Source organism: Passer domesticus, chromosome 3 (genome assembly GCF_036417665.1).
Source record: "Passer domesticus isolate bPasDom1 chromosome 3, bPasDom1.hap1, whole genome shotgun sequence".
Lineage (NCBI taxonomy): Eukaryota > Metazoa > Chordata > Aves > Passeriformes > Passeridae > Passer > Passer domesticus.
Window position 1 is genome coordinate 3,543,349 of NC_087476.1, and position 23,186 is coordinate 3,566,534.

Sequence of the window (23,186 nt, forward strand, 5' to 3'; positions counted from 1 at the left end):
TTCTATGATTCAATAAAGAGAGACTTCATTCATAGACCTGAACATGAGGAACAGTCCTGGGAATGGCAGAGGGAATGGTTTTAAGGTAGGAGAGGTTTAGTTCAGAGGTCAGGAAGGAATTATTCCCTGTGAGGGTGGGGAGACCCTAGCACAGGCTGCCCAGAGAAGCTGTGGCTGCCCCTGGATCTCTGAAAGTGTCCAAGGCCAGGTGGGACAGGGCTTGGAGCACCCTGGGATAGTGGAAGGTGTCCCTGCCCATGGCAGGGGTCAGACTAGATAAGCTCTTGAGTCCATTCCAAACCAAGCCATTCTGTGATCCTGCTTAGGTCAGAAATGCCCCCAAGAAATCTCCAGATGAGAATGGCATTCATTGCTCTTTCAAATCACTGCTGCTGAAGGTGCTGTGAGGCTGCAGCACGCCGGGAGCGCGGCTGATCATTCGTTAACATTCCAGGGAGAAGCCGCCAGTTCCACTCCCGTGAGCAAGTTTCCCTCCTCGGTGTGGCTGCAGCTCCCAGCTGCAATCCAGGAGGATTTGGTGCAAGGTGGCCAGGTCAGCAGGGTGAGAGGCAGCAAACACCTGTTTTCAGGAGCTGGGATAGTGTTGTGACACTCGAGGGGCAAGCACACACCCTGTTCCTTGCTCCAGGTTTCTCACAGGGAGTCCAACAACCTTGGACTGCTCATATGTGCTTTCAGGATATCATGTGGAGCACGGCTTCCATCTCCTTGTCAGCAGCTCTTTTATCACTTCTTGATTAAACAAAACATTTAAATACTTATCCCTTATCATGTCTCGATTCTGAATCGTGTCTGTGTGGCAGAATATTCAAACCAGCTCCCAGTTCCACTTTTTTCAAGGAGTGCAGATGGGCTTCAGGTTAATTTTAGGTGTAATATTTTGCTGAATCAGGATCTTCCCCTGCAAAGGACAACGTCCTAGGTACAGAGAGGGCAGTGTGAGGAGACATCCCTGTCACTGCAGGAGACACAACCTAACACTGTTTTTGCAGAAGAAAATGTACATGGAATGACTTCACAGCTTCTTCCTGAGCCTGCAAGTCTACCTTGAATTGCTTAATAGGGGTGTTGATAGAGGGTGACTTGGGAGCTGGAGCTCACCTGAGGGTCTAAGCCATGACAACCATCCAGCTTTAGGAGGCATCTCAGTGTTTTCAAGTATTTTCCATCCCTGTTGTTCATTTATGCATCCAGGCTGTGCATGGGCCTCAGTCAATCCAGTCCTTGGATTTTTCCTGCCAGAGGGGGATGTATTCACTTCTGAGTTTCCCATCTAAGGCACTTGAACCACAGCTCATGTTTCAACAGGTGAGTTGTGCCACATGCTCCTTTTAGTGGCATCACTGCTGGGAAACAGAATCATAGAATCATGGAATGGATTGGGTTGGAAGGGACCTTAAAGCTCATCTTGTTCCACCCTGCCATGGGCAGGGACACCTTCCACTCTCCCAGGTCACTCCAAGCCCTGTCCAGCCTGGCCTTGGACACTTCCAGGGGTCCAGGAGCAGCCACAGCTTTTCTGGGCAACCTGTGCCAGGGCCTCCCCAGCCTCTGAGCAAACAGTTTCTTCCCAACTCTTCCCTCTATCAGTTTGAAGCCTCTCCACTTGTCCTATCACTCCATGCCCTTGCCAAAATCCCTCTCCCTCTTTTTTATAAGCTGCTTTTAATTACTGGAAGGGGTCACAATGAGTTCTCCCTTTCCAAACTGAGCAAACCCTGCTTTTTCAGCCTATTTTCCTAGGAAAGGTGCTCCAGCCCTCAGATCATCTTTGTGGCCTCCTCTTCACTGACTTCCCAGGTCCTCTCCTTTTTTCCTCAGAAGAGCCTGGACGTGGCCCCAAAACCCTCTCCTTGAGTGGGCTGTGTGGGTTTTGTGGACAGACATGATAGTTGGCTCTCGCAGCACTGCAGCAAAACCTGTTTTCCGTGGTTCCCCCTGTACTTTTCCCCCAGAGCTCGGGGGATTGTGGATGTGGGTGTGTTTGACAGTGTGAAGGCAGAGTAACAGTCTGGCAGCTGGGCTCTGCTGGGAAATCCTGTGCCTGCCTGGTGCAGGCTCCTGATGTCAGGGAGCTGCAATCATGGCCAGAGGTGATACCCTCATTTCCAGGTGCTTCTGCTCTTTCAGCTATTTGCCTCCCCAAAATCACCCTTTATTGCTACGTGTGAAAACCTCCACCACTGTGTGAAATTACTGTGGATCAGATGGGAGCGGATCCCTGGCGCTGGCTTTCAATAGGCTATTTCACAGCTCTCTGCTTGCTGGGAAACATCCATTTCTTCTCCAGCCTGTGCTGACCTGCAGAAATCACAGCTTTCACGGCCTCCTGATGCAGAGCTTGGGCCCTGTAATCAAAGATGCAGCCCCTTGGAGGTTTAGGTTAGAAGGGCACTAATTCGGGGTCCCCTGTACCCCCACAGTGGGTATTTTTGTCTGAGCAGTTTTCATGTTATAGCTGGATGCACTTTTTTCCAAGGTGCTGCTTGTCTGTGCCTTCTTCTTTCTTCCAAATATTCCAGAAAAATAAATTGTTCCTTGAGAGGGTGGGGAGGCCTTGGCACAGGTTGCCCAAAAAGCTATGGCTTCCTCATCCCTGGAAGTGTCCAAGGCCAGGTTGCATGGGGCTTGGAGCAACCTGGGATAGTGGAAGGTGTCCCTGCCCATGGCAGGGTGTTGGAACAAGATGGCATTTAAGATCCCTTCCAACCCAACCCATTGTAGATGGGATTTTAAGAACTCTGCAGTGTCTGTTTTGTTTTGGTTTTTTTTCTCTTTCATATGTTGGAAATCTTAGTTAGGGTGGGACTACACAGGTTCTTGTTTCCCTGATTTATCCTTATAAATACATTTAGATCCCAATCCTCAAGCCACATCAATGCACCCATCAGGGTGTTATGTTTCCTCTCTGGTTTGCAGAAAAACCATAGAATATCCTGAGCTGAAAGGGACCCATTAGGACCATTAAATGAAACTCCTGTCCCTGCACAGGACACCCCAAGCAGTGGTAGCACCACGGCTGGGCTTTTCATTGACATGGAAACCAGTGGCTTCTCATGGGAGGAAGGTCAGTGTTTCAGTGTTTGCTGAGGATGGAATTATGGAATCACAGAATGGTTTGGGTTGGAAGGACGTGAAAAACCTCTCATTTCACCCCCTCTGCCATGAGCAGGGATACCTTCCATAGACCAAGTTTCTCCAAGCCCTGTCCAACCTGGCCTGGAGCACCTTCAGGGATGGGGAGTCCACACCATCTCTAGGCATTCGTGAGGGCTCCTCCATCACTCCTCACTCCTGAACTGGGCAAAGTGTCATCTGCAGTCTCCCAGGATATTTCAGACTCCATTTCATCAGTGCCCTGTGGTGCTTTGCCGACGTTCCAGGCCAGGCTTTGCTGCTGGGGCGATCTCCAGCCACGGATTCCCCGTGCACAGTGACTCACTGTAGCACACTAATCACACCCGGCCCCTTCCGTGATCTCCCCAGCTCCTGCACAGGAATTGCCATTCCCACTTAGACCACCAGCTCATCAAAGCCCCTTTCCTGCCTCGGGCGATGGCCAAAACCGGAGGCTCCTGAGGTTGCCTCCATCACACTCCAAAGTGTCTGCACGGTTCTGGGTGTGCGGGTGGAAAAGCTCTCCCCCGGCTGCTGCCCAAGATCCACTTATGCGCTGGAGCATGAGATTTGATTACCTTTATTACAGGATCTTCGCATGCAGAGCTGCAAATGTTCGTGGTCATGCAATTATCCAGTCACAGCAGTTGACTCGGTGACCTTCTTTAGCAGTGAAGTCCATAAATTGGCTTTGCACAGTGGAGGGACCTCTGAATTCCTCCTCCTCCACTGAACTTCATCTTCACCAAGTGACATCCAGTGACTTGTATTACACAGGGCAGGGGAAAATGAAAACAGGGTTTCATGCCTGTGGTTTCCTTCCTTTCCTTTTTCATTTGAATATCCTCAAACTCTTCTGTTGTCTATACAAAGCATTTTTGGATTTTTGATTGTTTTCTTTCCTGAATCAAGATAAAATTGTGCAGCTCTTCAGGGTGTTCTGGCACCCTGGAGCACAGGTGAAGATCACCCATGAAATGTCCAACACATCCTCTGGCTTCTCAGGGCAAAGATTTTATGTATGTTTAGGAAAATACACAAATAATTGTGGAATCCCACAATGGTTTGGGTTGGGAGGGACATTAAAGACCATCCAGTCCCACCCCCTGCCATGGGCAGGGAAACCGTCCACTATCCCAGGTTGCTCCAAGCCCTGTCCAGCCTAGCCTTGGACACTGACAGGAATCCAGGAGCAGCCACAGCTTCTCTGGGAAATCTGTGTCAGGGCCTCCCCATCCTCACAGCCAAGAATTCCTTCCCAATATCCCATCTATCCCTGCTCTCTGGCAGTTTAAAGTCATTCCCTGTGTCCTGTCCCTCCATCCTTTGTCCCAAGTCCCTCTCCAGCTCTCCTGGAGCCCCTTTATGCTCTGGAAGGGCCATTCCCCTCCCAGCCTCTTCTTGTGCCTGGGATTGCCCAGACCAAGGTGCAGGACTTTGCAGTTGGCCTTGTTGATCCTGATGAGGTCCACATGGACCCACCTCTCCAGCCTATCCTGGTCCCTTTGGATGGCAAAAGGCAAGGAAGGCCATTTCAAGGGCTGACGCCATCTGAGACCCAGCAGAAGAGGGCAGATAATGAGTTCACCCCTTTGTATTTCAGAGGAAATTGAAAGACAAGAATAAAGTCAGGGATTCCAAGTAGCATTTGGCCAGAGCTCGCATTTCTCAGTGAAAATGCACCAGGTATCACAAGAAACAGGGGAAACAGTTATTCAGGGAGAAGGAAAAAATGTTACTTTTAGGGGAAAAAATGGCACAAAATAACATTTAGCATCTCTTCCAGCACATGCTGCTGCAGCCTTGAGTGCAAGGAGCTGTAAAAGTGAGTAAAGCAAGAGTCTCCAGAGAGGATTGCTCAAGTGAAAGGAAGCTGGGATGAAATGCCAGCCAGCCCCGTCGGTCCCTCACCCAGCACTGCTCAGAAATGCCTGATGCTTTCTGACTGGACAGCCAGGCCTGGAGTAATTACTCACTTCCAGCATTTTCACTTTTAAAGTGAAAAAGGGGCTTCTTATCTTTGCATGAGTTACAATTTTGCCTTGTGCTTTATGAGCTGACACTGCTGGTGAAGGTCTTTGCTTCTGGTTTGCTCTTCTCCTGGTCCTTGTGGCCACGTGGCCATGGTCCTACTCCACCCTACTGGAATTAAAATCCCTGGGGCTATGGCTGCAACTGGGAAAGAAACTATTTGGGGCACAGAGAGTCACCCCTACTGCTGAGCTGCTTGTTTCAGCTCAGGTGGGACGTTGGCTGGAATGATCTGGGAAGTTCAGGAGTTCACATGGACAAGGGACCATTCCCAATGGACCACCTGGTGGGATCATCCTGTTTTGAAGACTGATAAAGTTTAATAGCAGATCCAGCCCAACTGGCCACTCTGTCTTGGCTTTGGGGTATGCACGAGACCATGTTTAAATTGTAAATCTCTTAAGAAATGTATAAATCTCTGGAGAGAATCTGGGTGCTCTGAGGTGCTCTGGTCTTACACAGTAATTATGGCTTGGGGTCATTAATCACATTTAGGCACTGAAGGCCTGAATCCCCTCTCCAGGGGAATAGCAGGAGCTGGGTGTTGACTGCTGAGTGATCCAAGCCAAGTTGAAGGCAAAAATGCTGAAAGAGCCTTCCCAAGGATTCTGGAAGGGCTGTTGGGCCAAGGGTTGGGCTGGAAGTTGCCCCAAGACCTGTAGGGTGTGACTCTTCCCTTCCAGTGACACCCAGGCCAGACCACGTGGTGTCCCTGGATTATCTCTAAATCCTCTTGGTCATACAGGCACTGCACCCATTGCCTTTATTCCCTGACATCATTCCTCCATCCATTTTTCCCCTCTTCAAGCCACAGCTCCAGCACCTCACCAGCCTTTCCCTGTGTCAAATCCTGGGATCCTGGTGAAGCCACCACATGACCTTGGTCAATGTAACCATTCCCTTCCTAGTCTCTGCTCAAGTTCTGGAACATCTCAAGTTCCGGAACATCTCAAGTTCCTGGAACTCCCCCTGCCCACATCCCTCCTGCCCTTGTGGCCATCCCGCTTCCCTTCTTTCTTCCACACCTCCCTTATGCCTCATGCTGCTTCCCAAAGATTTTTCCTGCTCTCTCCCAGCCCTTGCAGCACCATGGGAGCCTAAGGACTGGCCTCCAAAACCTTGGGATTCCCAACACCAGGGGGATACCCACATTCCAGCTGAAAAGCAGAACAGTTTTCGGGGCAATAGCATCACTTTGCCTCTTTTTCAGCTCTCTATGGAGCCCACGAGTCCTTCCCTCCTACCAGACCACTCTTTCCTGAGGGGAATCACAGCCATCAGCCTCCATGACACTCTAAAACCTGGCATTTCTCAGCCATTGCCTATTTCTCCATCCCAGCCACCTCTCCCACACTCTTTCCTTCCCTAATATCTAAGGAGCCACAGCTTAGGAGCCCCAGCTTAGCATCACCTCCTCTAATAGCATAAGCCCTGGATGAATTAGGGCACAGGGTGTTACTGGAATTCCTTGCCTTGTTCCAAGTGCTTGGGTCTTTCCTGTTATTTCTGTGCTGGATATTCAGAGCATAGGAAGATGGGTTATTATTGGGATTTTAGAGTCAGCATTTGTTTTCAGAAAAGAAAATGGATGCAGCAGAGGGGTCTATGTCGTACATCCTCAGGAGGCAAAAACTGAGTGACAATTTAAAGGCATCATGATAAAAAGTTCCCTTGAAAAAAAAATCACAATTCTTACAGTTTGGACCAAGTATTCCCAGTATTGGTCAGCTTGATCCTCCTCCCATGCCTGCCAAAAATAAAAACAGCTTTAGGACAGTCACTTTATTTGAATTTGATGCTTTTTTTGGGTCTAGGTTAAAGGTCACAGCTTGGTCAGAGGTGGCAGGGAGGACAAACAATGGAGATGTAGAGCTGACAGGCATGTGGGGGTGGAAAATCCTGGAAGCGCTGGGTGTGTTGGCTCTGATTGTATTTGGGTTTTGTCAGGCTAATTAGAAAGTGCTGCACACTCATGCATTGGCAGATCCTAAACATTGTGGTGTTGGCTGGCTGGGTAAACACATATGGGATTGGAAGGAAGGGCATGCTTTTGGATATCCTGGAGAGATGGAGCAGGGTGGGAAAATGAGGAAGAATTGGGGATTTTCTTTGGCTGTGCAGCACAGACTTTGTCCACAATGGGGTAAATTCCTCTCTCTTGGAAAGGAGATGAGCAGACTGGAGGCACAAAAGAGAAGGAAAACAGATGAGGTATCCATAAGAAACACTTTGGAGTGGGGGCATAGCAGTGGTCCCAGCAGGAAGCCATTTATTCTCACAAAGGGGCTTTGCCCAAGACATGTTTAAGCAGCTTATGGCCATTAGACAAATGTTTAATCTGCAGGAAAGTGGGCCACCAGGCAGGCAGGTGCTGGGATGTTTTTTGAGCCATGGAGAAGCTGGGTCTGGGAGACAGGGCAGTGCAGGGGACCCTGGGGACAGGGAACCAGAGGAGGGCAGGGTTTGCACCTCAGGGCTTGGCAGAGCAGGTGTGGCCACTGCAAATGCCAAAAGGCTTCCTATGGAAAGGTGAAAGGAGCCCCTGAAATCTCCTGAGAGCAGCAGGGATGGGCAAAGAGACCCCAGAAAGGCTGTCCCAAGTCTAGGGGCACCTCTCCCACCTGTGTGTGACCTGCAGCCAGGTGGTTCAAATAAAACTCTCCAGATGTGCAGCCCCACAGAGGCAGCCACTGAAAGGCATGGAAAGCCAGACGGAAAATTCATTCCCACATCTGATCCCAGTTTGCCCTAAATAAAGACGTGGATCGGCCTGCGGGGGGCACGAGAAGAGAGGGAATAACTTCATCCTGCCCTTCTCTGAGAGCAAGGCCGGAGCTGGCATCCCTGGGTGCCTGAGCAGCATTCCCAGGCAGGTGCTGTCGTTTTGCACTTATCCAAGAGATGGCAGCCTTCCCTAAATCTTCTCCGGGCTCTGACCACGGGCACGGGTTTCACCTTGAGCCCGGCACGGCGGCTGGCACAGCCCGTGGGATCTCAAGCTGCAGAGAGCTGCTAAAAGCCGCCTTTCCAGCTGTGCTCCAGGGATTTTCCTGGTTCCTCCCTGCAGCAGTGATGGTGGAGAAGGGATTTGGGTTTTCTCTTGGTCTTACATTGTGAAAAATGCGTATTTTATGATTGGCTTTTCGCAAATATTAAAATGAATAGTGTGTGTGTTATGTTAGAAAGTTATGCTGTATTAATTTTCTTAGGTAGTGTGTTAAATATAGTTTTAGGTTATAACATAATGTTAAAATATAAACTATGCTATATAAGATATTTTTTTAAAGAGAGGACTCGCGCTGAGATAGCAGCCACAGGACACCTAAATCTTTAAAGAAAGAGAATTTACTGCCCCATTATCAGAATAAACTAACTTCTTCCTGCCTTGCTCAGCCAGGAAGACACCATTAGGATTAAGAGGAAGAAATTGATGCTGACCAGACAGAACCCTTTGTTTGAATGGAATTTTTGCATCATGTATGAGATGGATGAATTTGCAACCAGTTATTGTTTTTAAGGGTTAATCATCTGTTAATGGCTGTCCTTTTTCAGGCTTATTTTGCCCAGAAAAGGTACCCGGAACGTCCATAACTCTTTGTTCTTATTGTCTCTTATTGTCCTAATCTCAATTGTTCAACCTTTTATTACTCTAATTATATTGCTGTTTTTATAACCATTTTGTTACTATTAAATTTTTAAAATTTTAAAAATAAGTGATTGGCGTTTTTCACATACATCACCCAAAGTTGCCTTCTCGCTGGAGCCCCAGCATCCTGGGCTGTTCCTCACCACCCGTGGTGCCTGGAGCAGCTTCTGTGGGAGGGGGTGTTTGGGTTGGGAACTCCAGGGGGAAGTGTAGGAGCCAGTAATACACTGGCCTGGGCTCTCAGCTCCCTGTGATCTCTATTCCCAAACTGTTCTTCCCTGCAGAAGGACACAACGAGATTGTGGGGTGAGCTCTACCTCCCAGTGCCTTTGCTGTGTGGCTGTGTGGTCACCCACCCACAAAATTCCAGCGTGTCCCCTCAAGAAATCACAGAGTGTTTGGGTTGGAAAATGCTTTAAAAACCTTCTCAGTCACCCCCTGCCATGGGCAGGGACACCTTCCACTATCCCAGGCTGCTCCAAGCCCTGTCCAACCTGACCTTGAACACTTCCAGGGATCCAGGGGCAGCCACAGCTTCTCTGGGCACCCTGTGCCCCAGCCTCACAAGATTCCCATCTTCTTCCCCAGAGATTTTACTCTTCCTCAGTGTTCATTGCAGGAGCCCATCAGAACTGGAAATTATGTCCCCTTTATGCACCCACCTCGTGCATCTCTGTTCTCCAGACCTTGGAAGTGGAAGATGAAAACACAAATATAAACCCCATTTTTTTTTTCCCAAGCATCCCTTTTATCAGTTTGCTCTTCTCCCCACATTATATTTGCAGCCTGTGGAAAACTACAGACACCAAACTACAAATACAAACCCTCAGCTCTGTTCCCCCTCCACTGTTTCCCTGAGCCCGCCAGTCCTAGAGAAAGAAGTCACACAGCCTATTCCTGGCTCTGTTCCCGTGGCCTTGGACACTCTGGAGGTGTCTATTCCAGTCCATTAAGCAGTGCCAGGGCCTGTTTGCTGGGCCTGAGGCCAGCTGGCATCACCTGGCCATGTCCAGACAGTCACTGGTGTGTGAGCAGCCCCCATCCCTGTTCCTTGCTGGTGAACACCTTTGCTGTTGTCCCCACCTGGCACTTGGACTGACACCTGCACCAAGTTAGGACTTCAATAGGCTCTGTTCATCCTAACCTCCCTAAAAGATGAAATTGTCACTATCCACAGTGCATTCTCTTTTTTTCCTCAGGTAAAACTGTGGTGATCCATTTTTTAATTTGAGTTTTTAAATCCTTTCCCTTTGCTGTGCACTAAAGCTGAGTAAATCATGATTTCCTTCCTCTCAAAGAGAGAAAGGGATGCCCTTTCCTCTGGGCTTAGGATAACTTGGAGGTGCCATTGGGGGTGACACTGGAGTCCACAGCTGAGGACATTGATGGGAATGGAAGGAAAAACTGGCCTTAAAAATCTGCAGAAGACAATTCCCTGAGCCATGGTGAGCTCTTCTCCAGGAAACCCACCCAGTCTCCCCCAGGAGCCAAGTGTAGTGGCAGCACAGTCCCTGCAGCAGGGAATTCCAACTGCTCCTCCTGGAGACATTAGGAGGAAAGTCACAGTGACAAATGGGACCTGGGATCAGCAAGTCATGAGGCCGATTTGGGTTTGTCTGTGCTTGGTTTTCCAAGGAGATGGCAAACAAAGAAGAGCCCTAGATCATGGAATCACTGAATTTTTGGAGTTGGAAGAGACCTTAAGGATCATCTTGTCCACTATCCCAGGTTGCTCCAAGCCCTGTTCAACCTGGTCTGGGACACTTCCAGGGATCCAGGGGCAGTCACAGCTTCTCTGGGAAACTTGTGCCAACTGCAACTCTGCTCCCACCAGTGAGTCAGGGATCACTTCCATGTTCATCAGATTTTTCTCCTTCAGGTGTCCCCAGTGATGCCCAGAGATGCTCCCTCAGCTGAGAAGGAGCAGCTGGAGGGCACATTCCCCATGCTGTGTCCTTGGGAAGAGTCTCCAGGAATGCCATGGGCTACCCCCTATCAGTTGGCTACCCCAACTCCAAAACAGGGCTCAATGACACATAAAAGGACAAAACTAAAGTCTTTCTGGGGACAAAACTTAATTATTGGTGGCAATTTTCAAATTCAGAAGCCACAGTGCAGTTTTTAGGCTGCACTAGCCCTGGCTGGATCCAATCTGTTATCTGAGATTGTGCCTCTCCCCTCCTGCTTCACCCTCCAGCAGCTCAATCCCAAGGATCCTGTGCCTTCTAAGTGTTCCCGTGCTACCACACAGAGCTGCTCACACAGCCATGGTCCTTTCCAAATTATTGGCAGTTCCAGGGGTGAGGGTTGGAGCCTTTCTGCTCTGGAGCCAGGCTGGGACAGCTGGGGGCTTCACCTGGAGAAGAGAAGGATCCAGGGAGAGCTCAGAGCCCCTTCCAGAGCCTAAAGGGGCTCCAGGAGAGCTGGAGAGGGACTTGGGACAAGGGATGGAGGGAGAGGACAAAGGGGAATAGGTTCAACTGACAGAATTTGCATTTGACCACATCATCTCCATGAACAAGGACCTCTCTGGCAAGACTGGCTAGATTTTTCCTGGTCCTCTGCACCCAACTTTTTAGAAGACAACAAACCACACAGCACATTTCAGGACACTTTTTTATTGAAAGGAGCAAAATCTATTTCCATCAAGGAAAAAAACCAAACCAACCCAAAACAAAAACCAAAGAAAGAAAAAAACAAAGAAGAGACAAAATTTTTCCAAACAAGAAGAAACCACTTTAAGCATCACTTTCTGTCCTCCTCTCTACTTCCTTTTCCTGTGTGTCAGGCAGCAGTGCATCCTCCCGCAGTCCTCAGTGTGCTCCTCCCTCTCTCCTTTGCCACAGGTCCTGGAGCAATGCCCTCTGCAGCTCCTTTTTGGCTGGCTCTTGGCTGTGGAAAGAAGGAAAGATCTACATCTACACTAATTCCTCATGGTCACCAGCAAGGTCCAGTGACCATGGCTGGGCCCAGTTCCCATGGAGACCCACAGATGTTGGATGTCTAAATTTAGGATGGGGTGATTCTGGAGCTGAACTCCACTCCAAAGTCTTTTGAACCAAACCCAACATAATTCTCCATGCAAGACCCACCCACACCTACTTTCCTGGAAAACTTTTTTTTTACATACAATCCCAGAGTGGTTTGGGTTGGAAGGGACCTTGGTCCAGTTCCAACCCCCTGCCATGATCAGGGACACCTCCCACCATCCCAGGTTGCTCCAAGCCCCATCCAGCCTGGCCTTGGACACTTCCTGGAACACTTTCACCTTAATTCCTTTATGGTTCAGTCTTATCTCTCATGCTGCTCCCCACAATTTCCCACCTTACCTGGGGTGGCCATCAAGGCCATTAGGAAAACAGCAAAGACAACGTAGATGACCCTCATGGCTGGATATCCACCAGGACCACAGCAGCTCTGGGATGCAGCCTGGCAGGGAGATCTTGCTGAGAAAAAGGCTGGAGACCCTGATATTTATAGACATTTCCTGACAGACACGACAGCATTAAGAGGAGCGTGACTTTGCTGGTGTCCAAGCACACATTGTTTGCTGCTTAATGGGACCTTATGTCACTCCAACCCAGTGGCCATGTGGCAGTGAGACCTCCACTCCGTGCCCGTTTGGCTCTTTGAAGGGCTCTCGCGTGCCCTGTGCCAGTGTCCCTCCCATGAGAGCTGGGCTCCTCTCCGTCTGGCTGCCAAGCACAGACAATTGTGACTGTCCCCCTGTTCAGGGGACTTGGTGCTGGCTTGTAGAAATGGTTGGGGGCGATCAGTGCTAAAACAATGAGTTTGGAAGCTCTTTTCCTCCTTTTCTAAAGCAGAAGCCTGAGAGGAGTGGTACTACCCTGGCCAATCCCACCCTGGGATTCAAGATCCTGACCCTCTACCAGAGAGTCCTGAATCCTGTGGCAGTGGACAAGCAAGTTGTTATCAAGCTGAAATTTCTTTCTTTTGAGAATAGCCCTCTGGCTGCCTGAAGGTAAGTTTTACACATAAATTAGTAGAATATAGCAAAATGCCAAGGGCAGAGATGGCCAGAGTGGCTCGGGCATCTACTGCCCTCCCAAAGTGTCCTTCACCACTAACTGGGAAGAGTCACAGAATCACAGAATGGTTTGGGTTGGAAGGAACCTTAAAGATCATCTATTTCCAAACCCCTGTCATGGACAGGGACAGGGACACTTTTCACTAGAGCAGGTTACTGGCAGAAGAACCAGAAATCCTGGCATTTACATTTACATCAAATTGTGATTGATGTGTGTTCCTTCCCACATTTCCCTCTCCCTTGTGGAGCAACAAAACAATTCCTTCAGCACCTCCAGTCCAAGGAGAGGCTGAACCCAAGCAGAGGCACTGCAGGTTGTGTTCCTGGCAGAGAATGGATGTTTGAGCCTGAACAATGTTGGCACTGTGCTCCCTCTGGAATGGCCTGACAGCAGCCTGGGGCTGCCTGCCCTGGGGAGCAAAAACTGGAAAAGCTCTTACTCCCAGTGTGTCCACGTGAAGGGACTGGGGACAAGGGGCTCCCTTCCACATCCAGCTGGATGTCACAGCTCTAAGGTGCTGGATGGATCCCAAGCCCTGTGGATTTGCTGCTGTTCTCTCTCTGCACTGAATGCATCCATTGCACTGCAAGGTAAAAGCAGGAGAGAAATAGAGAAGATAAACAGGATTAAACTGCCCCAAATGTTCCCAGTGCACCCCTCTAGCTGTCCTTTCTCTAGATGGGAAATGATCCCTCAGACCCTATGGCTCTTTTGGTCCCTGACTCCTCCACAAATTCCAGTTTGCTTCAGGATGGATGTGCCACTGGATAAGGCTGAGCCCATCAGCAACAGTGGCAGCACCTCTGGGATAACAGAGGTAAGAAAAGAGGGGGGAAAATGCAAAGCAGCACCTGGAGAGAGGAGTGAGGATACGTGAGAGCAGCCCTGCTCCAAGGCCAGAGCAGGAGCAGGAGCAGGAGCTGCTCCAGGCACCAGAGCTGAGATTCCCAGCCCAGGGTGCAGCCCAGGAAGGGCAGCTGTGTCCCTGCAGCCCCTGGGGGCCCAGGGGGAGCAGAAATCCACCTGGAGACCCCACACTGGAGCAGGGGATGCCTGAAGGAACCCTGGGGGAAACCCAGGCTGGAGCAGGGTCCTGGCAGGGCTTGTGACTCCACATGGAGCATCTTATTCCTGAAGGACTGACCCCACGGAAAGGACCCACACTGGAGCAGGGGAAGTGAGTGAGAAGCCCAACCCCTGAGGAAGAAGGAGCAACAGAGACAACTGACCAGAGCCCCCCTTCCCTGCTGAGAGGAGGAGGGACAGAATTCAGGACACCCAGAATGGGAAGAAGTAGCAGGCAGGGAGGGCAGAATTTTAATTTTTTTTTCCTTCCTCATTTCCCTCCTCCGACTTTCATTTTCAATAAATTATATTCAATTTCCCAAGTGGAGTCTGTTTTGCCCATGGTTGCTGAGGGATCTCCCCCTGTCCAATCCATTGCATGGGACCTGTGAGGGCCTTGTTGTTTCTCTGTTTCCCACTTGCTGAAATTTTCATGGAAAGAGGGCTGTCTTATGCCTGAGAGGAGACATTGCTGAGCCAGACACTTTTAAAGACATTTGCAGATAACCTGTGACCTGAAAAGCAGCAAGGAGCTAAAAGAAACTTTAGAAACTTTCCTGTCTCCAGAGGGCTGTGTAAAGGGCCATGGAGAAGTCAAGAGGAAAAATAGCACCTTATTCTCAAATCCTCACCCTCTCAGACCACTGGCAGACCTGCAGCTCATTGTCATTTGATTTTCAGACTTTATTTTTGGTGCTGCTAAGACTTTAGGCTGGACTTGGGGAGCCTGGGGACACCAGTAACCACACCACACACACCAGAATTACATGTCCTTTTTTTCTTTGTTTTATTTATTAAGAAGAGGGGGTGGCAATGGGATCAGACAGCTGGGAATCTGCTCCCAAGGCCACCATGGTGCCTCCTCTTCCCCAGGTGCTCCCTTTTCAGCTCCTATTTCCCCTTCCAGGCAGTTGGGATGCAGCAGGAGTACTTGCAGTCAGCAGAGGTGTATTTCAAATCCATCACACGACACTTTGGGGAGCAGTACCCCACAGGAGCACAGGTCTTCCTGAACTTCCCATAGCCTGGAAGTGGGGAGGGAGAATGGTTATTCCTCATTCTGTTCCCCATTTCCCCATCTCTATTCCCCATTTCCCCATTTCCTCTTCTCTGTTCCCCATTTCCCCATCTCCCCATTTCCCCATCTCTGTTCCCTATTTCCCATTTTTCCCATTTTTCCCCATTTCCCCATTTCTGTTCCCTATTTCACTATTTCCTCATCTTTTTTCCAAATTTCCCCATTTTCCCTCCTCTGTTCCCCATTTCACCATTTCCCCAATTCCCCATCTCTGTTCCCCATTTCCCCATTTCCCCATCTCCCCATTTCCCCATCTCTGTTCCCTATTTCCCATTTTTCCCATTTCCCCATTTCTGTTCCCTATTTCACCATTTCCCCATCTTTTTTCCAAATTTCCCCATTTTCCCTCCTCTGTTCCCCATTTCACCATTTCCCCACTTCCCCATCTCTGTTCCCAATTTCCCCATCTCTATTCCCCATTTTCCAATCCCTGTTCCCCATTTCCATGCCCTCCCACCCCCTCCCAGTGGGCAGCAGGATCAGACCCTGTCCATAGGGATGTCCTGCTCCATTCCCTCACATGTCCAACATTCCTGTCCAAGCCCAGCCTCAAAGCTGGAAGGGACCTGGAAGGTCACAAGTCTGAACAGCTCCTTGTGCACCTCCCTCCCCTCATCTTTGGAAAAGATGCTCCCATGCCTAGGGAAGCAGATCCATTTCCCTCCTAAGAGATGCCCCAAAAGCCAAGTTCCTAAAGATGTTCCCCTGTGCCCACAGGTGTTTCCTTCCCTTGTATCTCTCCTGAAAGGATCGTTGTTCTCAGAGCAAAGCAGCAAAAACCACGTCAAGGATGCTGCAAAGGTCTTAAAATTGGTGCCACAGCAGCCTGGCACTAAATATTCACCATTAAAAGGTTAAAAGTGAGCCAAGGGAAAGATTTGCCCCAGGTGGTTGATAACTGACACCTGAGGGGGGGTTCTAACACCCTTTTGGGAGATCTCAGCCCAAAATCCCCTCTTGATTCCTGAAGGGGGACCAGAGAGCTTCAGAGTCTGAGAAACAGGGAATAACAGCAACAGTTGTATAACATCCATAAACCAAACATAGAATCATGGACTCATGGAATGTTTTGGATTGGAAAAGACCTCAAAGATCTCCTTGTTCCAACGCCCTGCCATGGGCAGGGACACCTTCCACTATCCCAGGCTGCTCCAAGCCCCATCCAACCCGACTTGGGCACTTCCAGGGATCCAGGGGCAGCCACAGCTTCTCTGGGCACCCTGTGCCAGGACCTCATCACCCTCACAGGGAAGAATTTTTCCTCCTATCCAAATTAAATCTACCTTTTCTCAGCTTAAGCCATTAAACATACACAGGACTGAGTTTTGACAGAGACACTGAGCTGCCTGAAAAGCACCCCAGCACTATGAAATTCTCCAAATCCCTGGGAGAAGTGGCCACATCCAGACTCTTGTTTGGAATTGTCTGTCCTGGGCTCACTCCTAAACTGGATTAACCTCAATTATTCCTATACAAACCTCCTTGACACTATTCTCATTTTATTGTCCCTTGAAAGAAGTCATTGAAGTACCTGCCCAGGAGATAGCAGCCCTCTCAAAGGGTAAGAACTGAGCTAAAGTTATTTTAAAAGAATCCCAGCTAGCAAAAAGCTCATCCCACCCCATTTCCCATCTTACCTGGAGTGGCCAGGGAGAAGAGGAGGAAAAGAGCGAAGACAAGGTAGAGGAACTTCATGGCTGGAGCTGAGCTGGGATCTCAGCGAGGCTGGAGAGAGGAGAGCCAAAGACCTCAGAGAGAGGAGGTGATGTACAGGCAGGCTGGAGCTGCTGGGTTTTATAGAGAATTTCCCTGAGGAGCAGAGGATGATGGGGACACGCGGGAATTCATCCAAGTCGTGCTGTTTGGGGCTGGGCGAGCAGTGATGGCACAAGAATTCCCCAATTGTGCTGGCAGGCACCTCCTGTCTGCCCCAGATGTGGCTGCCCAACATCAGATAGGATCCCAGCACTGATGGGAACACAAAGGAATAGGGGATGCTGATATCTGGGTCCTTGGGATGGGGCTGTGGGTCAGAGGGACCTGATGGAGATCTGTGGGTGCAGCAGGGAGGGGAGAACAAGATCAGTATCACAGAAATCCAGCCCGTTCCCAGCCTCTGGCAGGGGTGCAGAGGGATGCAACAGGGCCACCATGCACTGGTAACTCTGCCTGCATTGTCCAGGCTGATCACCATGTGGGACTGACAGCCTGGAAAGGATCCCTGCTCCCCGTGTCTGCAAAATCTCCCTGATAAATTCAGCAAATGCTCAGGGAGGTGCCTCTGGCTGTCCCCTCTGATGGGTGGTTGGGTGGGAGCTCTGGGGCTGGCAGCTCCAGGGAGCCTGGAGGGGACACTTTGATCATCACCTCATCCCCCCCAGACAGTCCTGGGCTTTCAAACAAGAGCCAAACTCTGCGAGGTAAATTTTCCAGCCCCAGCTCACTGGGCTGTTTAATAATTTGATAAAGAGCCAGGGAGAGAAAAGGGCTGAAGGGACAAGAAGCTGCTTCAGAATTACTCAATATCATCAAACCTGAATCCTCAGAGCGCAGCAGGTGAATCTTACAACACAACTGGGCAGCAAAATGACAAATGCTGAATCAGTGAGAATTTGGAAAAATCTATAATCTCTGTACAAATGGGGGGTCTGAATTACCTAAAGCCAATTGGGAAGGAGGTTTGGGCATCCTCCATCCCCCTGTGGGATGTCACTGCTCAGCTCCCATCCCAGATGGCCTTTGGTAGGGAAAGAAGAGGTTAAAGAAAAGTGGCAGAGCTGGGGACTTGTTTTCACAAAGTTAAATATACTGGCACTTGTCAGCTCAGGGTAGAAACTTAGTGAAGGTGAATCACAAGCTGCAAACATTGTAGAGGCCTAAGCAGGACAGAACTACAGTTCTGCAATTTTCCTAACCCAAGAAATAGGTGGGATATGAAGGTAAATCACGTATTTATCATAAAAGTAAAAAAAAAAAGTCCTCTTTCACACTGAGGATAGCTGAAATGTGGAACTTGAGCAAGAAATGCCAGAAGTTAAAATGCAGTGAAAGGAGAAATGTATTGGAAAAGCAATTTCTAAATTAATGTAGCAGCTAAAAATTTAAAAATTAGGTGCAAAATCTCCTTGGAGAATTTGCCAAAGTTCATGTCACTGACTTCTCATCCTGGTCACCAACAGATCCTCTTTCCTGGATTTCTGTGCTGCCATGTTTTCCATTTCATCTCTTTCCTGATCATAACCATTCCACTTGATTCTTTTCCTTTTTTTCTGGCAGGACACGTCTTTACCACGGAATCCCAGAATCATTTAGGTGGAAAAAGCCTCTCTGAGATCCAGTCCAACCATCCCCCAGCACTGCCAAGGCCACCACTGACCCGTGTCCCCAAGTGCCACCTCCACATGACTTTAAATCCCTCCAGGGATGGGGACTCCACCACTGCCCTGAGCAGTGCCTGACCACACTCTGGGTGAATAAATTTTTCCCAATATCCAATCTAAATCTTCCTCGGGCAGCTTGAGGCCATATCCTCTTTTCCTGTCCCTGTTCCCTGGGAGCAGAACCCGACCCCCCTGGCTGTCCCCTCCTGTCAGGAGTTGTGCAGAGCCACAAGGTCCCCCCTGAGCCTCCTTTTCTCCAGGCTGAGCCCCTTTCCCAGCTCCCTCAGTCCCTCCTGGTGCTCCATTCCCTTCCCTGGACATGCTCCAGCCCCTCAATGTCCTTCTTGTCCCAGAGCTGTCCCCAGCACTGGAGGTGCCCCAGCAGTGCCAGCACAGGGGACAGCACTGCCCTGGTTCTTTTGGGTGACCTTGAGCCATTTTTTGACCCCCTCTGAACCCCTTCCCTGTTTCCCTGGAGCACACGAGTGGATGGATGCACTTCCCATGGGTACAGCCTGTGTTTTCCAGACCCAGCTCTTGTTTGCACCTGTAGGACAATTGGTGCTGCTTTCCCAACACCTGACTCGGCTCCTTGGTGCCTGCCTGTGATTTACTGCCTCACAAATGATCCCTGCACAACTGCCCACAGCCAGAAACTCCTTGTTCTCTGTTTTCCAGATCATTATCCTTGTCTGTATAGACAAGGGAACTTCCACTATTACTTAATGTTTTTTTAACATTATGGTTTTGACATGAGGAGAGCCACTGGGTCTCTAATCCTGTCCCCTAATGCTTTGCAGCTCTTTTCAACCTCTTATTTGTGAATTTTTGAAGGATTTTTTTCCAGAAAATTGTGGAAATTTTTAGGCAGGATAGCGCTGGAATCACAAGAGACTTCTGATCAGATGTGGTGTGGCAATTCATTTCCTTAGCTTTATTTACATATTTGCCTACATCCCTTTTAATCAGCATCATGGTCCTTCTGGAAAGATTTCCAAAAAAATACCCAAAAAAGGTTTGGGCCAATCAAAGTGATGAAAATCAGGCCAAGTGCAGGGTCCTGCCCATGGGTTGGGGCATGGATCAATCCAGGCTGGGGATGAAGGGATGGAGCACCCCTGGGAGAAGGACTTGGGGTGAGAGCTGGACATGACCCAGCCCTGAACTGCCCAAGCCCTGGGCTGATCCCCAGCTGGAGCATCCAGGGAAAGGAACAGATCTGGGGAGGGGCTGGAGCACCAGGAGGGGCTGAGGGAGCTGGGAAAGGGGCTCAGCCTGGAGAAAAGGAGGCTCAGGGGGGACCTTGTGGCTCTGCACAACTCCTGACAGGAGGGGACAGCCAGGGGGGATCGGGCTCTGCTCCCAGGGAACAAGGGACAGGATGAGAGGGAACAGCCTCAAATTGCGCCAGGAGAGGTTTAGATGGGATATTAGGGAAAGTTTCTTCACTGAAAAAGTGATCAGGCACTGGCACAGACTGCCCAGGGCTGTGGTGGTGTCCCCATCCCTGGAAGTGCCCCAAAGGGATGTGGATATGACATGTGGGGACTTGGTTTAGAGGTGAACACAGTGGTGCCAGCTTCACTGCACTCAGGGATCTCAGAGGTATTTTTCAACCTTCGTGATTCTTTGATTCAATAAGAAGGATGTGGAGCTGCTGGACTGAGGCTGGAGGAAAGCCACGAAATTGATCACTGAGCTGGAGCCCCTCTGCTCTGGAGCCAGGCTGGGAGAGCTGGGGGTGTTCACCTGGAGAAGAGAAGGATCCAGGGAGAGCTCAGAGCCCCTTCCAGAGCCTAAAGGGGCTCCAGGAGAGCTGGAGAGGGACTTGGGACAAGGCATGGAGGGACAGGATAAGGGGCAATGTCCTAAAGCTGAAGGAGGAAAGATTTAGATGGGATATTGGGAAGGAATTCTTGGCTATGAGCAGGGTGGGGAGGCCCTGGCACAGGTTTGAGAAGCTGTGGCTGCCCCTGGATCCCTGGAAGTGTCCAAGGCCAGGCTGGACAGGGCTTGGAGCACCCTGGGATAGTGGAAGTTGTTCCTGCCCATGGCAGGGGGGTGGAACTGGATGAGCTTTAAGATCCCTTCCAACCCAAACTATTCTGGGATTCTGTTCCGTGACTCTTCCATCCTCAGTGCCAGAGCACTGGTCAGGGTTGGATGCTCCATAAAACCACCGGGGAATGGATCTGACACCCCATTGTGTCTGTGCCTTGCAGAGAGCACCCAGAGCTTATCAGGAGCCATCCCAGGCTGAATTCCAGCTGCCCTGGGAGCAGCTGTGCCGTGGGCAGCCCCGGCTGGCACTGCTGGAGCCCGGCCGTGCCCGACAGCCGGATCTGGAGAGCAGGAACGGCCCCACGTGCCCACGGAGCACGGCCTGGCTGCCAGGAGCCTTTGTGAGAGGGCCCAGCGGGGCAGGGTGACACTGCACAGCCCGCAGAGCAAACAACAGCCCTCTGCAGGTGGCTTTGCCCAGGGCTCTCCTCTGGCCGTGCCGCTCGTGGCCGGAGTCCCTCTATAAAACCTCTGCCCTCCGACACCTCGGGCACTCAGATTTTGTGTGCCAACATCCCCCCCTGGCCTCCAGCCATGAGGGTGCTCTGCGTGGTCTTTGCTGTGCTCCTGCTTTCCTCCCTGGCCACCCCAGGTAAGACAGGAACACGTGGAGGTGGAGAAACCGGGGTGACCCGTGTCCTGTGCAGCCTCAGGGCACGGAGGGGTTCATCTCTGGGGCAGTGGGGATCAGGGCCCTGCTGATTTACCCAACAACGGGGTTGGGATGGGGTGGATGCCACACTGCAAATCCCCTCTCCCACCCTCATGCAGGGGGATCCAGCATGAGTAGAGGGATGGTTTGTAAGTGGCCAGCTCAGTGGGGACATGAAATGCATCCTGTCCTGGGTGGGTCTAACCCCAGAGCCACCCAGAGCATCAGTACCACCCTGGAGCCAGCAAGGAGACAGCTCCAGGGGCTCTGCCCTCCTACATACCCATGATTTTCTCTGTAAATCCCCTCTGTCTCCTCCCATGGCAGGGCACGGGCAGCCCAAGGGCTTTTGTGACGGGTACTGCTCCCACGCGTGCGACGAGACCGAGGAGTGGTCCTTCAGCCCCGACTGCCAGGAGCTGCACTGCTGCATCCCCTCTCCCAAAAAGGGGAAATGACCCTGGAGGAGCCCAGCCCCGCAGCCCTGGAGCTCCCGGAGCTGTGTCCAGGGCGTGGCTGAGGCGGTGCTCAGCGCTTTGAAGTAAAGATGGGCAGATAAGATGATTTCTGTGTGCTGTGATAAGATGATTTCTGTGTGCTGTGATAAGATGATTTCTGTGTGCTGTGAGGTTCATTTGCCTCCAGGGATGGGACAGCCAGGAGAGGCTGGCAGCCAGAGCTCCCTGGAGATGGTCACCACACACCCCTGGCAGCCCCAAAGCCCCGACTCCAAAATGCCAGCCAGGAAAAGCAAAGGCTTTGGGGTTTTCAAAGCAGAGTGGTGGAAAAGGCTGGGAGGAGGCTCATTGCTTAATCCAGTGCCTCCCTCCTCCACAAGCTGAATCCCAGTTTATTTGTAAGGAGAACAACAGCCCCATCAGTCCAACCAGCCTCTGCACTGGGGCCCTCAGTCCCACGGAGAGGTGGGAACAGGAGACAAACAGCACCACCTTCCCCCTGCACCCCAAAATTCCATTCCTGGGGCGCTCTCAGAGCAACCAATGTACCCACCGAGGCTTTGGGGTGCTGTGATTGTCCTGGACACCCTCACCAAGTGCCTTCTCCGCAGAGTCTGTGACCAGATTGTTCCATGGGGGTCACCAAGAACAGGAGAGCACAGGAGGATTTCCTCAGTGTCCCCTTCCCTGCCCCATCCCCTGTGGGACAACCCAGTCACTCCACGTATTCTGCAAGGGGACACGGATTGATCCAGTGTAGGGTGGCTCAGAACACCCCACAAACACTCCAGGAACACTGGAGGCTGGGATGTTTGTGTCCACAGGGCAGAAATCAGCTCTGTTTCTCTGAAACTCTGCAGGAAATAAATGAACTTTCCGGCCCCAGGGCCTTGCAAGAACAGAAGAAGGCTTTGCATGGGTATTTTGGGACTGGAAGGTGCTGTAAGAGAAAAGGGGGGGTACAGACCTCTCCCTCTTGTGGGATGACTCCCAATTTCTGCAGGAGGAAGGGCTGTGTCTCCTCTCCTCAGCAGCATCCTTTGCGACCAGCAGAGATCTTGGCACATGGAGCTGGAGGTAAAAGCGGTTTCTTCCTCAGAATAATTTATACATTTGTCCAAAATTCCCTTTTTCCAGGACCTGCTGGTGTGTCTGAACATGCAACATGAGGTGCTCCCAGGGTTTTGTGGCCACCCTGGTCTGAATGAGTGTCCCTGGAAATTTTGGGGTAGGCAGGTAGAAAAAAAAGAGCAACAGGGAAAAAGGACCAAACTTATGCTCCTTTATTTCATCTTTAGGGTAAAATTTTCATCCTTAGGATAAACTGATAACCTGAAACACCTCATCAGCTGAAGGACTGATCAGGGATACAGGAAACCTGATAAGGCTGGGGGATTTCTTAGGGTACAGACAAGAGAACTGAGTCTCTTCACTGACTGGGTGAGATGCTGGGTGTGAGGGGGTTAAGGTCCAGATTACAGAAGCTGAGGGCTGGCAGCAGGTAAAAAATCCCATTTGGTACAGGATGGCCCATCAAGAGCCACAGATTTTGTCAAGATTCACCTGAGCACAGACAAGAGGACACAAAAGATGGAAAATTCACCTAAACCAGCCCTGAGTTGGTGACA

The 23,186-nt window shown here is 50.5% G+C and overlaps 1 protein-coding gene across 9 annotated transcripts in view; it reads left to right on the plus strand.

Annotated features, from left to right (window-relative positions):
• LOC135295818 (small basic protein 1-like) overlaps positions 1–21,649 on the plus strand; it is a 46,216-nt gene extending 24,567 nt beyond the window's left edge. For 2 of the 9 annotated variants that reach the window (XR_010357883.1, XR_010357884.1), the window contains exon 3: positions 12,637–13,734. Coding sequence is in view for 1 of the 9 variants with exons in the window: in XM_064411575.1 (XP_064267645.1) it covers positions 20,983–21,040; positions 21,428–21,558 (189 nt within the window). In the remaining 8 variants the exon portion in view is untranslated. Of the gene's footprint in view, positions 1–23; positions 86–4,741; positions 4,825–4,924; positions 5,146–5,379; positions 8,915–12,636; positions 13,735–20,982; positions 21,041–21,427 lie in introns of those variants that run through there. The other 7 variants (XR_010357878.1, XR_010357888.1, XR_010357885.1 and 4 more) reach the window with 7 other exon arrangements.
• The last annotated feature ends 1,537 nt before the right edge of the window (positions 21,650–23,186 follow it).